At 37.3% G+C, this 15507-nt stretch overlaps 1 protein-coding gene across 6 annotated transcripts in view; it reads left to right on the forward strand.

Moving 5' to 3' along the window:
- Nucleotides 1–15507, forward strand: part of LOC132826253 (disintegrin and metalloproteinase domain-containing protein 12-like) — a 350675-nt gene that overhangs the window by 225923 nt on the left and 109245 nt on the right. For 5 of the 6 annotated variants that reach the window (XM_060841979.1, XM_060841976.1, XM_060841980.1 and 2 more), the window contains 2 exons: nt 8802–8988; nt 13728–13793. In XM_060841979.1, the coding sequence (XP_060697962.1) occupies nt 8802–8988; nt 13728–13793 (253 nt within the window). The remainder of the gene's footprint in view (nt 1–8801; nt 8989–13727; nt 13794–15507) is intronic. The other variant, XM_060841977.1, reaches the window with a different exon arrangement.

Here is a 15507-nt window from a genome sequence, read left to right on the forward strand (position 1 = left end):
CCGAGGAGCAGGAGAATCGATGTTTCGTGAATAAGCCGTTCATCAGGCTTATGCCCAAAACGTTGATTCTCTTGCTCCCCGGATGTTGCCTGACCTGCTCTGCTTTTCCAACGCCACACTCTCAATCTTTATTGGTGTCCCCTTCCAGTTGATGTTAGTCATCATTCATTGATTGTAAATTTTGTTGGTGCTTGAAAGGCAAGCAACTTCTGAATATTCCCAGGCAAATGCAACTTTTTTTGCTTGTGTTTTTTATCTTGATTTTTCATGTTATTCAGTAAATTGTTGTATCAGCAACTATTTGAAGGCCTTCCAACATGTGATGCTCTTACAGTCAACTTTGACAAGGTGTTATGCCACACTGGATGCTAAGGAAAAAAAAAGTGCATACTCTTTGGTGACAGCCTCATGAAACTCTTTACTGAAGAACAACTTCTGTGAAAACAAATAGTTCTTCAGTCTTCATAATTTCAGACAGAAATAGAGCAAGTATTTCAGGTCAGAACTGTCAAATGATCATCAACCTGAAATATTGAGCTGAATTCTGTCATGAGTTTAGATGTCCAGCTGTTGTGTGTGAATGTGGGATCCAATTCCCATTATCACAAGGTGTCAGAATCAAAGCAGCATTTTACCAGAGGCATCTAATTAAGAGACTACCATTTGTTTGAAGATGGAAACCCACCTTGTAGAGCCTCTGGTGCAATCAGAGAGCTGACAGCTTAACTGTCTCAGTAGACCCACCATTTTAAGGACAAAATATAGGGGACCTGAGTCAAGAAGGTAAGTTTGTTTAATTTTGATGTCAGGATGAGGCAGTTAAGCAGACAGGATGCAAGGAAAGGGAAAACTTTAAAGATTTTCAAAAAACACATTGCAAAAATTAATTTTTCTCATTGCTATGTGTGGCTAAGCATTATAGTGAGAAAGAACATGTTTGCAATAGCGTAACTTTTGTTTTCCACTGCTTGAGTAGTGATCCTTCTAAATAGATTGTCTATCTACTGTAAATCCATGAGATGACTATTCCATTGTTTTAAATAAAAGGGGGCTCAAGAGATACATAAGATGCTTGGAAATTTGCTTTGTCATATCTCTACCTAAACAATGAAGAAGAAAATTTACTTCCAATATCTTTTTGATTGGTGAGTGGAACAACTCTTCACCCATAATGACTAAAACCTAGCACATTGAGTTAAACCAATCATTTTCCCTAATAATTTGAGAAGAAAAGAAAGTAGTTATATAATTGCACTTTGTAATTTCAAGTGTGTTATGGTGTGGTTGAGGGAACTGACTTTGAACAGTAAATGAGTTTAACAGATTGAAGGAGATGAGTTAACATTGATGGGTGCAGAGTCATTTTTTTCTATATTCCTTGACCTTCTGTTCTGCTTCTGCTGCAAGGCAATCTCTTGACAATGTCATTAGCATTCATTATTATTAAAAAACTCAAAATGCGTAGATTGTTTGCAAATTTGAAACCTCAGTTTCAGTCAAACATAGTGCCCAAAGTCTAACCAATATTCAAAACAAAGCAAGGCAATATAAGCACCTAGATATGTAGAGCAAAAACAGGGAATGCACAGCAAATCAATGGAGAAAAGACAGCTAATGTTTCAAACTCGCATCCATCTTCAGGGCTTAAAAATTAGAGAGAAACATGTTAAATGCAATAGAAAACAAGAAGGAAAAGACAGACAAAGATAGAGAAACCACCTCAGTAAGTGCATCTTTAGTCTCAGTGTAAAACCTCACAGATCTTTCTCCTGTGTTTCCAACCTTTCCCAAAGTCTTAGCTCTTCAAACCTTATTGCTTCACTAATTAATTTAAAATTTATTTACATTCCTTAAATCATTTGTTAAATTTAAAATTCATTCAATTGGTATTTCCTTTCTGTGCTTGCTTGTTCTTTTCCTTTCTTTCCTGCTTTCCATATTTCATTATTATCTCTTAGTTCATCTCTTAGTTTTCAGGAAGAAACAACCCTCATCTCTTGACTGTTCAGTCCACAGATACTGGCGTGAATCACCTGTTTTTCCCTGTTCCCATCTGGGTTACTGAACAGATTTTATTTTGTTATAAAGGGGAGGAGAGAGAACCAATAAGACTGGTATTGTTTGAATATGCACTCATCATCCACGATCGAATGGCAGAGCAGACTCGAATGGCCTATTTTTAATCCTTTATCTCATTTTACCCAATTTCAGAGTGATGTGGAGTGATAATGAAACATCTAGAGCACACCCATACAATAATTCCAGCTGTGCCATCATGACATGTTTGCAGAAAAGAAAGTACCAATAGACAGGGCTAAGTGATCCCACAACCTAAAATTAAGATCTGTGTCCTGTATTCCTGACCATATGCAGTCATAAATAGTGGTGGATAAGTATACAAGAAACAGGAAGTGGAGACTACAATGATGGGGAAGACCACTGAATTGGTGCAAAAGATAAGACTGAAGCATTTGCATTCATCTTCAGGCAGAAATTCAGACCAGATGTTCCAACCTTGCCTTCTATTGATGCTCCCAGTATCACAGATACCAGTTTTCAATCAATTTTATTCAATCCACATGACATCAAGAATACAGGACTCTCCAAATGTTATGGACCTTATTACATTCCAGTTCTGGAGCACAAGATTTCATTATTACTGCATTCCAATAAAAGTAATGAAATGCTGTACTCCCAAACTAGTCATGTCCTTATAGGCAAGCTGTTTCAGTACAGGTGATACACAGGCATCTAGCCAACAATAATCCAAGTAATTCCTATACTCAAAAATAAGAAAACTTCAACTCAATCAATTACCACCTCACCTGTCTACTCTTCATCATCAGCAAAGTGATGGAAGGTGTCATCAACAGTTCTCTCAAGCAAGATTTACTTCCCAATATCCTGTTCATTGACACTCAGTTTTCATTCTGCCAGGGTCATTCAGCTCCTGACCTCATTACAGCCATTGTCCAAAAATGGGCTTGGGTTGAACCCCAAAAATGAGGTGAGTGACTGCTTTGCCATGAAGGCAGCAGTTGACCAAGTATAAAATCAAGGAGTGCAGCAAAACAAGGATCAATGCGAGTCAAGGGAAAAAAAACCTTCTATTGTTTGAAGTCATACTCAGCTCAAAGGAAGATAGTTCTGGTTGTTGGTAGTCACTTCTGCTCGAGGAGTTCCTTAAGTCTCTCCTAGGGTCAGCATCATCAGCTTCTTCATCACAAGGCCAGAGGTGAGTATGTTCGCTCATGATTGTACAGTATTCAGCATTATTCACGATTCTTCAGATACTGAAGCCATCTGTATTCATTAGCCACAAATCATGGGGCCCACTCAGGTTTGGGCTGATAACTGGCCAGTAGCATTCATACCACACAAGTGCCAGGCAATGGCCATCTCCAAAAACAGAGAATCTAGCCATCGCACCTTGACATTCAATGGCATAACCATCACTAAATCCCCTATAATAGGGTTACCATGCACCAAAAACTGAACTGGACCAGCCATATAAATATTACAGCTACAAGATTAGGCCAGAGGCTGGGAATTCTATGGCCAGTAACTCACCATCTATATTTCTGATGCCTGTCCAGCATCTACAAGGCCCAGGTCAAGATTGTTAAGGAAAACATTGCATTTGTCGGGATGATTCTAGCACCAACAACATTCAAGAAGTTCAATATAATCCAGGACCAAGCAATCCATTTGATTGGCACCTATCTATCTCTCCCTTTGCCATCAATAAACAGCGGCAGCACTCTGTATTATCTACAAGATGCACTACAGTAGCTCACCAAGTTTCCTATGATACCACCTCCCAAATCTGCAACTTTTACCACTTAAAAGGACATGGGCAGCAGATGCATGGGAACACCCCAAACTGCAAGTTACTCTCCAAGCCACACATTATCCTGGGACAAAACTATACCACTGTTCCTTCACTGTCATTAGGGCAATATCCTAGAATTCCCTACGAACACTACTGTGGCTATCCCCACACTCCAAGAACTGCAATGGTTCAAGAAGGCAGCTCAACACCACTTATTGTAGGGCAGTTAAGGATTGCCAGCAATGCCCACACCCTATCACTGAATTAAACAAATGCATATATGCATTTTCAACACATAAGCAACTTTGCACTTTACTTTCAAAAGGTGCCTTACCACTCCCAGAGCTGTCCTGGGCTTATCTCTCTATCAGTGTACGCAGCTCTCCAAAATAATGATGTGCTGAGAACAGACCTACTTGTTACCTGTTCTAACCTGCATATTCTGGGTCCCACACTCCAGGGAGTCCAAAACCCGATCTCACTGTAGGCAGTTGATCATTTACATCGCTAACTGCTTCCGTACCAGGCACTTAACTATTGACTGCCCTGAGTCCTATTCTGTCAAAAATGAGATGCTGGATCTGGGGGTGGGGGGGGGCGCGGTGCAAGACTAAGAATTCATGGCTTCATCCAGAATTTTCATCATACTGGAGATGCTTTCGGTCATTATGAGAATCTGAGTCATTGCATCACACATACTTGGAAGCTACTTCCACTATTTGTTCAAAAAAGCAGGACAGTGATGAAGTCCAAAAATCCATAAAAGCATGAGACGTAGGAGCAGAATTAGGCCATTTGGCCCTTCAAGTCTGCTTCTCTGTCTTATCATGACTGATGTTTCTCAACCCCAATTTCCTACATTTCACCTGTAACCTTTGATCCATTTACTAATCAGAACCTATCCATCCGTGTCTTAAATACACTCAATGACTTCTATGGCAATGAGTTCCACAGATTCACTACCCTCTGGCTGAAGAAATTCCTCCTCAGTTCTAAAGGGTTGGCCCTTCAGTCTGAGTCTGTGCCATCGAGTCCTAGTCTCTCATATCAGTGGAAACATCTTTTTCACGTCTACTCTATCTAGACTTCTCAATATTCTGTGAGTTCCAATGAGATCCTCCCTCATCCTTCTAAACTCCATCGAGTACAGACCAAGAGTGGGAGAATTAAATAAAATCTAGATAAGGAATCCAACAGTTTAAGACATGTCACTAACAAAAGAAATTTGAGAAATGTTCTTATCTGCAGGACAAATCCGGTTTTCCAGTGTTTTTTTTTCTGTATTACTTTCTCATCACTGTAGTGGTACATTGCTAAACAAGCAGTCAGAAAGGCTGGGAATTAATCTGTCTCATCAGTTAAGTGACATTTAACTTCTAACATCCAAACATTTAAACCCTGTGAATGGGAAAAAAATCAGTAGATTGCTGCTGCGTTCAAAGAAAATCTCGCTGTGGTGTCATGTCATGGTATAGAATATTAAAACTATGTATTTAGTGAAATCAAAGGAGGGTTTCATGGTAATGTGAAATTTGAACCAATGTTAACCTGTGACGAGTCTAGGAAAGTACTGACACATGAAATACAAGCAGACAGTTTATGTTGGCACTTTCTTCACTCCTGACCATGGTGCATTACATCAAATCAATTCAAGCTCTCAAATAGTTGGAAAATACAAAAGCTCCTTTATGCTTTATGGTTTCCTGAAATTTGTTGATTTATGGAATTTAATTGGGTACTCACGAAGGATAAATTGCTACAAAATTAGAAAGTGCTGTGGCAAACATTTCAGTCACCACTTAACAGATATTAAGTACTGGACGTAGTTTAATTTTAGCCAGAGTGATAATAAGATTAAAAACTGCAGGCTTTGCAGAGTTTCTTTAGTTTAAACTCAAAAAAAGGGAAAGACTTTATTCCCTGATCATTTGAATGGTATCCATAAGTTCCGGTCATTCTTTCACTGATCTATTTTAGTTGGCTGCATGTTCAGAATTTAATATTACAACATAAAAATGTTGTTAAATATTTCTGTGCATAATGAACACACTTAGGAGCAGGAGTACAGTAGGACATTCAGCCCCACTATACTGCTCTGCCATTTAATGTAACCATGCTGATCCAATTGTAGCCTTAGCTCCAGCAATTCCTGCCTATCCCAACAGCTTTAGATTACCATTCTTTAGAGTAGAGAGTTCCGAGGACTCAAGACTCACTGAGAGAAAAAAAAACTCCTTCTCATCTCTGTCTTAAATGGAAGATCAGTTCTGTTTAAACCATGTCCCTGAGTTCTAGTGTCTCCCCTAGGACAAACACCTTTCAGCATTCACCCTGTCGAATCCCCTCAGGATGTTATGTGTTTCAATAGATCACCTCTTACTCTTCTGATGGATACAGGCCCAAGCTATCTCATCTTTCCTCATAATGCTTCTTCCTCTACTATCCGAGGTATCAGTTGAGTGATCTTGCTCTACATTGCTCCTAACACTTTTCCATTCTTTCTTAAATAAGGAGCCCAAAACTGTACACAGTACTCCATATATGACCTCACCAACATTCTACAACTGTCGCAAAACATCTATATTTCATTACGCTTGCAACAATAATTTGTTGTTGCTGTATTCTAAGATTTTGCGATTCATATACCAGGACATCCATAAGACCATAAGATATAGGAGCAGAATTAGGTCATTTGGCCCATCAAGTCTGCTCCAACATTCGATTATGGCTAATATGTTTTTCAATCCCATTCTCCTGCCTTCTCCCCATCTCCTTACTAATCAAAAACCTACTTATCTCTGTCTTAAATACAATGAGTTCCACAGATACATCACCCTCTGGTTGAAGACATTCCACTTCATCTCAGTTCTAAAGGGTTGTCCCTTCACTCTGTCCCTCCTTACCTCAGACTTCTGCAATCTCTCTCTGTTTAAGTAGTACATTGCCTTTCTATTTTTCCTGCGAGAGTGAATGAGTTCACATTTTCCCATGTACTGAGCATCTATCATAATCCTACCCATTCCCTTAACCTGTCTGTATCTTTTTCAAACTCTTTATGTCCTCTTCACAGTATAATTCTTTTATTTACTTTGTGCCATCAACCAAGTTGGCAAATATGTATTTGGTCCCTTCATCTAAGTCATTGATTATAGATTGTAAATAATTGAGACCCTAATACTGATCCGGATGGCATACCGCTTATCATAAAATGCCAACTGAAAAATGACCGATTTATTCCTCCTGCCTGTAACCTATAGGTAACCAAACCTCTATCCATATTGACATGTTACCCCCTACACCATGATTTTCTAAGTCCCCCGCTCTATCTTCCTTAATAAAAATAAAATCCAGCATTTTCCCAATGACAGATATTTAACTGGCGTGTAGTTTCTTGTTTTCTGACTCCCTCCTTTCCTGACTGGGAGGAGGCATATTCTCTATTTATTATTCTAATAAAGCCTTTCCAGAATCCAGGGAATTGTAGAAAATTAAACCAATGCATCTATTATCTCAGTAGCCACTTTGTTGAGGACCCTAATATGAACACCATCAGGACCTGGAACTTGTCAGCTTTTAATTCTGATAATTTTCTCATTATGCTTTCTCTGGTGATTGTAACTGTTGTATGTTCCTGACTCCCTTTCAAAGTTAGTTAAATTATTTGAAGCTTGATATTGTATTCTCTACAATAAAGATAGATGCAAAATAACTAGAGAAACTCAGCAAGTCTGGTAACATCTCGGAGAGAAACAGCGTTAATGTTTTGAGTCCAGTATGACTCTTCTTCAGTACTTTTTATATTTCAGATTTCCAGCATCTGCTTTCATATGATACAAAATATCTGTTCAATTCATCTGCAGTTTCTTTATTGTCCAATATAAATTCCTCAGTCTCACTTTCTGGAGGGTCAATCTCATTTTACATGTTCTTTCCATTTTTAAATACGGAAAGAAACTTTTACTTTCTGTTTTGTATATTCCTAGCTAGTTTTTTTTCCTCTCTCTCCTCATTATTCTTTGAGAAATTCTTAGATGTTTTAAAAATATTCCATCCAATTTTCTGGTCTACATCAACCCTTCACAGACTTACATGCTTTTCTTTTCAATTTGAAACTATCTTTAACTTCCTGAGGTAATCACAGATATGCCTGCTTCTCCAGAGACTTTCAGGGGGTTTAAAGATCTGTTTAAAATGTCTGCCACTGCATCACTCTGACCCTTAACCTAGTTTCCCACTCACTTTAGCCAATTCTGTTTTCATACTCGCTTATTACCATTATGTAAGTTTGAAACATGAGTCTTAGACCCACTCTCTTCTCAAACTGTATGCAAAATTCAATCATGTCATGATCACTGCTACTGAAGGGCACCATTAGAATGAGGTCGTTAGTTAATCCTGTTTCATCCCAGATTACCAGATCGATCTAGAGTAGTCTGCTGTCTATTTGTCTCCAGAAAGTGCAGCTCTAAGAAACTGTCTTGAAAATACTCTATGAACTCATCTTCCAGATTACCTTTGCCAGTCTGATTCATTCTATCGATATGTAGCTTAAAGTTTACCTGTGAATGGCAGCTTTTACACCTAAAAAAAAACAATCCATATGTGCTTCACTCTGGTATGATCAGACAAAAAAAATGGAAGCTACACCAAAGAAGGAGCTATTAGGAGGGATGCTCACGAGCTTTGTACAGAGTTGTTTTTGAGGAGGGTCTTGGAGGACAAGGTAGAGAAAGGCAGAGGGAATTCCAGACTGTGGAGCCTCATTGGCGGTAGGCACAACTATCAATGGTGGGACGAATTGACAAGAGGTCAGAATCAGCACAATGGAGAGTTCTTGGGGAATGTTATAGAAGAGACAACAAAAAAAAGGGCGAGGTGAAGCTCAGTTATTTATTCTATTAGTGAAAGTTTTAAGTTGAAAGACTAGAATCTGTCTGTTTTGACTAATTTTCTCTATTTTCCTTGATAGGGGATTTGTTTCATTTGAAAATAAAAGTTATATATTAGAACCCATTGAAGGTGTCACCGATAACACACACTTGATCTACAGAGCGGAAAATCTTAAAGGAAATGTGGGTACTTGTGGACAGAACTTCAGAACATCAGCTACAACTGTGGACGCTGACACTGAGTCCTTACAGAGGTCTTCTACAAGGGTAGGTTAATTGCATTTGCTTAAGGGAATAAAATACCACATGCAATGTGTGGCCAAGTAGCAATGATGTTTTAAGAAACTTTCTGAAAAGAACTTCCTAATGTAATTATTTTGCAATAAATCTGTCACATATTTGAAGATTCCTAACAGATTTAATGTATATTTCTGTTTTTCCTGGCAATTATCCTCAGCAATAGTCTATCTTTTAGTATAAAAGATATGAGCAGACACAAAGAAGTTGGAGTTGGATGTTTTTCCTTTCATGCAAAGCAATATTTTTTTTAAAAATGTTAGGATAAGCGCATTTTTTTTAAAAAGTACGTGGCTAGTGTCTTCTTCCAGTTCATGTAAAACTAGCATTTGGAAAATTGCTGGACACTAACTCATTGCTGTTAAGGTCAGCAGATGAGCAGAACATTCTGTGCCTGACATAGCTGTGCAATGTCATGGGTTCGTTGTTGAACATTGCAAGAAAAACATTAGATCTACAGTTCCCCACTTGCATCCCATTACCCATTGACCTGATTTGCAGTTGAGGAATGAAGACTTCCCCAAATTAAAAATTGCAAAAAAGTTCAAAAAGATGAAAAGTAATAAAATGAAATCATGCATTTGACATTAAATCATCTGAAATATTTTAGAACTGGCTCTGGGTGAAAGGTAATATTAAGAACTGCTTTTCCAAGTGCAATAATGTTAGCTAGTGCAAGCAACATGGATATGCTTGCAAATCAAAATTACTATCCAGGTTAGTTGGACAGAATTTGTTTTGGTCAGTAATATTCAACACATGAAATTACATATAGGTCATTCTGCGATAACGTCTTTCATCAACGCAAATTAGCTGTAACGCGATTGGGAACACTGTTTCTCAAGTATGAACTTTTAAATGTGTGTTGGCTGTAACGTGATCACACCGCCAACACTTTAAGTGCTGCTTCTAAAGCACAATTTTTCTATAACGTGGGATTTCACAAGAAAGCAACCATTGTGTTGTAGAAGAACTGATTGTGTAATAAATTAAAAATTAATTGAGAAGAAGAAGCAACTGTTGGAGAAATGTTTTAAGAAAAACGCATCTTTAATGATTTTCATGTTCTCTGGATACCTCAAAGTGCATCATGTCAAAAAGTTACTTTTGAAGTGTAGTCACTGCAATTTTGTGTGCAAAGGAAATAGTAAAATTTTGCAGAGTTGAAGTCCAATCAGCACACATTAAGTAGCAAGTTAATGTGTAATACTGATGTTAGGTTGGGAAGTGGGTGAATAACATTGACCAAGATATTGGGATGATTCCTTCTTCAGTTCAAATAGGGACTTGAGCTCTTTTATATCTGCATGAATGTGGCAATGGAACTTCTATTTAACATCAGTGAAACAGAACTAGATTGAAATGCCAACCTAGATTACAAGTAGATGCTTAAATCCAAGAGTAAAGCTTGAATCCATAATTGTTTCATAATCCATTTCATACAAGAGAGATATCAACTTCTGCTATCAATTGAACAGCACAGTTTTAATTCCTACCTTTCACATATAGCTATAAAACATTTTCATGTATATTCTTTTTTAATCGGTTAGTGGTACATAATTCTCAGTATTTAATGTACAATTGTTAATGTAATAGCTACACTCAAAAACACTCACCAGTAATGTTGAATTGTGCTATTCATAAACTGTTACAAATCATTTGAGAAGAAACAAAAACAATTACATGTTTTAAATTAGATAAGGTTATGAATCTCTTGTTTATTACCTTTGCTTTTGAAATGTTTAACATGATTGTGACAATATGATGGATTTACAATCCAATCAAGTAATCTAACTGACTGTCAGTCTATACCCTTAACTGAAAAGAAATTAGCCAACAGTGTTCCTTTGTGTTATAAGATAATAAACATCTCCTAAGCAATCTTGACATTTAAATTGGGGAATTTATCACAAGTAGACTCAATACAACTGAATACCATTAGAGTTATAAGTGATTGTTTTTTACACTTTCCTTGTCTACCAGTGCCCAGAAACAGGTGTCTGTTTGGCTGTTAACATACTATTAACTTTGTCATTGGGAAACTGCCTCCAGGATAAGGTTCAATTGCAAAGTTGAGTATGTAATAAGACAATGTTTCTGTGTTCATTTTTTTTTCGGCCTCAATTCCAGAAAGAAATTGAACCATTTAAATATGACAGGAAATTGTAAAAAATTTGAAAATTCTTCAAACAATAAAAAATCCAAGTTTTAAAAATGTGTCTAATTTTCATGTTTTGTATACAATAAGAAAATAATTCCACAGAAGAGCAAGAAAATGTTCTGAGTCTCATACTGCCACAAGATTCCTATGTTAATATTACTAGCATATCAGGTGAATGTTGGCAATGTCAACATACAAGGCTTTTTATTAGCAGTGTTAATAAAATAGGATTTTGCTTATGATTAAAGAGAAATTGAACCCGATATGTGGTAGGCATTGTACACGCTGATGAGGGCCACATGTTTTAAATCTGAAGAATGTCCAAATTTCCCAATGTTTGGCACCCGAGCATTATCATCTGACGACAGAAAGCTTTTGTGTCTCTAAACCAATTAATGACTTTGCCATGTAAGCGGAAAATGTTCAGTTTCCAACTTGTTTTCCCTGCAAAGAAGAAATGCATTAAAGAGTATCTCCATTGGACATTCATATATATATACTACTGAAATATAAAATCCTTTGATAAAGCACATTTCTTTACAGATCATGTACTAATTCTAGAGGGAGAAATTTGAGACCTTCACATTTGGTTGAAGACACAGCCAGTATATTCAGAGTTGGGGGTAAACTGAGGTGTTAGAGGTTTGAAGAACTAAACGGTATGACAAAAATAGAGGAGGAATTTAGCACAGAGCTTTAAGTTCTAAATTAGAAATGTTCAGGGATTGACAATGTTGATTGGCTGGTCAAGTGTGAGTGTAGCTGGTGAAGGTTAGACTACAGACAGCAGACCTTTGGATAAGCTGAACTTCATGGAGAATAGGAGATGACAGGACATGCACTGGATTAAGTAGGTTCTGGATGTATATTAGCATCTAAAAGGAGTTAGGCTAGATTTTGTGAGCTATTCTGTGTGTAGCCTCCAGCAGTCTCTTTAAGGATAATTAGCTTATCCACTGATCATCTAATACAGGTAGGTTGGTTCACTCAGATGGTGAGATCGTGGTGCTAATAATGTCACAGTCATGACCAAAGACATTGTTATGATTTGCAAGTCGAGGGTTCACACTTGTAAGCTATGCATTTGTCATTGCTTTGGGGTGGCGCCGTGGCTGCCTCACAGTGCCAGGGACCCAGATTTGATTCCAGTCTTGGGTGACTGTCTGTGTGGAGTTTGCACATTCTCCCTGTATCTGCATGGGTCTCCTCTGGGTGCTCCGATTTCCTCCCACAGTCCAAAGATGTGCAGGTTAGGTGAATTGGCCATGGTAAATTGCCCATAGTGTTCAGGGATGTGCAGGTCAGGTGCATTAATCAGGGGTAAATGTTGAGTAATGGGAATTGGGTTTGGGTAGGATATTCTTCGGATGATCAGTGTGGACTTGTTGGGCCGAAGGGCCTGTTCTCACACTACAACGATTCTATGATTCTAAGATCCACATATGCACGCAAGCTTTGGCCATTTGTACCTGCAAATTGGAGACCTACAGCCAGTGCAGCACCTTGGTTTTCATATTTAAGCAACTTCACGTCCGCTTCAGGCAACTTGTCCATTTGGTGCATGTCTAAAAATTGCACCAGGTGGGCCTTATGCAATTAAAGGCCAGCTGTCATGACCTCTCTATCAGATCTTCAATTACTGCCTTTATGTGATTAAAAAACTTTTTTTTTTAAAAATGCCTCAATTTGTTTTAAATAATCTTGGTGAGACATTAGTAGGAAACAAAAATTTGTATTGCATTTTCAACAAAACATATCAGACAAGGAAGTTCACATGTAAATGTTTACCTTTTGTATAAAATTACCAACAGTTTGATGCTGCATTTGACCCTTAGTTATATCACCGATGACAATAGGTTGCATGGTTACTCTGAAAATGAGATTTGACACAACTTTGATGACCTGCAAAATTTGAAAACCCAGCCTCAAGTTAATTGACTGTGTAGAAAGTCTAGACTTTCCCACCCACTAACTCTAGAAATTTAAACTTGCCCTTGAGGGTTGGAGTTTTGAGCATTCCTGTACTAATGAGGTGCTGGCTGGCTGAACGAGGTACTGCCTTTACAAGGAGTGTAGCCCAACAGAGGTTGGTTTTAGCAAAAGGTTCACTTGCTGTCTCTTCAAAAACAAAAACAGAAGTTGCTGGAGAAACTCAGCAGGTCTGGCAGCATCTGTGAAGAAAAAGCAGAGTGAACATGTTGATTCCAGTGACTTTGCTTTCTCTTCACAGCTGCTGCAAGACTTGCTGAGTTTCTTCAACACTTTCTGTTTTTAGTTCAGATTTCCATCATCTGCAGCTCTTTGTTTTATCTAACTGTCACTTGAAAAACTTATTACATTTAGTGATGTATAGAGTTAAAAAATAGTTAATTATTCGAACATGCTTTACATGCCTGTGGTGGTTAATAGAAATATTGGTGTGCCATGTCACAGACACTTCTCAAGCTTTGTGATATCTTCTTTACTTCCTTCTCTATTATAGGATATATAAATAGAATTTGAGAGCTTTATAGAAATAGCAACTTATTACCTGTACCTTGTTTTGCAGCACAAAAGAGACATATCGAAGACCACTAAATATGTGGAACTTGTTATTGTAGCAGACAATCGAGAGGTAGGATATGAACTTACTTTCAGTTCAAGGTACTTCAGACTAATTTTTCAATTAGGTATAATTTTGCTATTTTTATTCTGTTCCTTAACAACTGCAAAAAAGTGCACCATCTTAGCAATATCTCATGAAATGTGAATGAATTATGAAGGAGCACCTTAAACATTTGCTATGTGTCTCTTTTTGTTTGTCCACATTTTGTCAGCTAAGCGAATTGTCGACCCTCAGCCAGTGTCTTTACCTTTTCCATTGCAATTTTAGTGCAAGATTATGGGATTTCAGTAGTGAGACTTTCCACAGGAAATATGTACTCTTGGAATCCACGCCCTGCCAATCAATTGTTCCAGCAATTAATATGCTTTGATCTATTTCTGTTGTTTCTTTAATTGTTTAGAAATTAAAAATTGCTTTAATTGAAAAAATTTCGCTAAAATACCTGAGTAATCATTATCAGCCTATGCTGTAATATAATGAAATGTAGCAATTTAGGAATGGGCCAGACCACCTTAGAGACACCCACATCCTACAAAATTTCTAATATCTTACTGTCAGATCATTCACCCAGTATTTATCTGGTTTGCTGATAAAATTAATCTTTTCTTGCAGTCAGATTTTATACCTTCACCACTGTCACTGTGCAATGATTGACTAAAAAAATGAGAATAAATTTCAATTTACATGTAAAACTGACATTTGCATATTCACCATGCAATTATACAGCATCCCCTCCCCCATCACTGTTTTTCTTTTTGTCAGTCAAGAGGAAAATCAGACTGATCACATGATGAGCTGCTGAAAAGGAGGCAGCAATTCTTCATTTACAGCCAAAATGAAAAATCACCCTCTTAATTTTTCCCTCTTTAAATTTGGTACATGCATACTAAAACTTGCAATATGGCCAAATTTTTATTTATTTATGTTTCTAAAAGTTTTAGAAGGCTAGTTCTCTTAGTTCATGACATGAACCATTTAAGAACATCAAAACATGTTTGGACCGGATTGCCTTTTGCAGTTAGCTAGTGGCCAAGATTAATTCTCATGCTGTGATTTACTGATCCTAAAGTTACGTCTCCACATGACCTGAGCTAATGGAAAATGACAGTGATACATAACATCATATTCTAACAACGAACACTTATACAACTTACTTCTTCATAAAAGATATCTATCCTTTTCAAATATCCTCAAATATCAAATACAGTAATGTATACTGTATTCTGTGAAAGCATTATAATCTCATCATTCATACATAAGCAACTGTAACTCTATAATGCATTGCATAAAAACAGGCATTGAATATTTTTGCAAAAGTACACCCTATGCTATTAGAATCCTTGAAGAGACTGATAATATTTTAAAAGATGTAAAATTCCAGGGAATAACTGAAAGGATCACAACAAAATTTCAGGATTTTATTGTAACACTAAAGGCAACTTTAACTGAGCTCTATTTCAGTCGAAAATATTAATTCTAAAACTACAGAAAAGTTACTCATGGGCCTTAAAATAATCAAAGGTCAACCTCTATAGTTGTGCTTTATTCAGTTCCTTAAACTGACACTTCATTCTCCAGGAACCAGTCAAAGGTGACTCTTAGCTCCCAAGGACTTCCTTAATTTTTTTTCCTTTCCCAGTCAGGTAACTATTAATCTAGAATTGATTTTTACCCTGAGGGATGAATTGGAGATTCTTCCCTCAAACCAAAATTAGGTGAGCCT

Source organism: Hemiscyllium ocellatum, chromosome 22 (genome assembly GCF_020745735.1).
Source record: "Hemiscyllium ocellatum isolate sHemOce1 chromosome 22, sHemOce1.pat.X.cur, whole genome shotgun sequence".
Lineage (NCBI taxonomy): Eukaryota > Metazoa > Chordata > Chondrichthyes > Orectolobiformes > Hemiscylliidae > Hemiscyllium > Hemiscyllium ocellatum.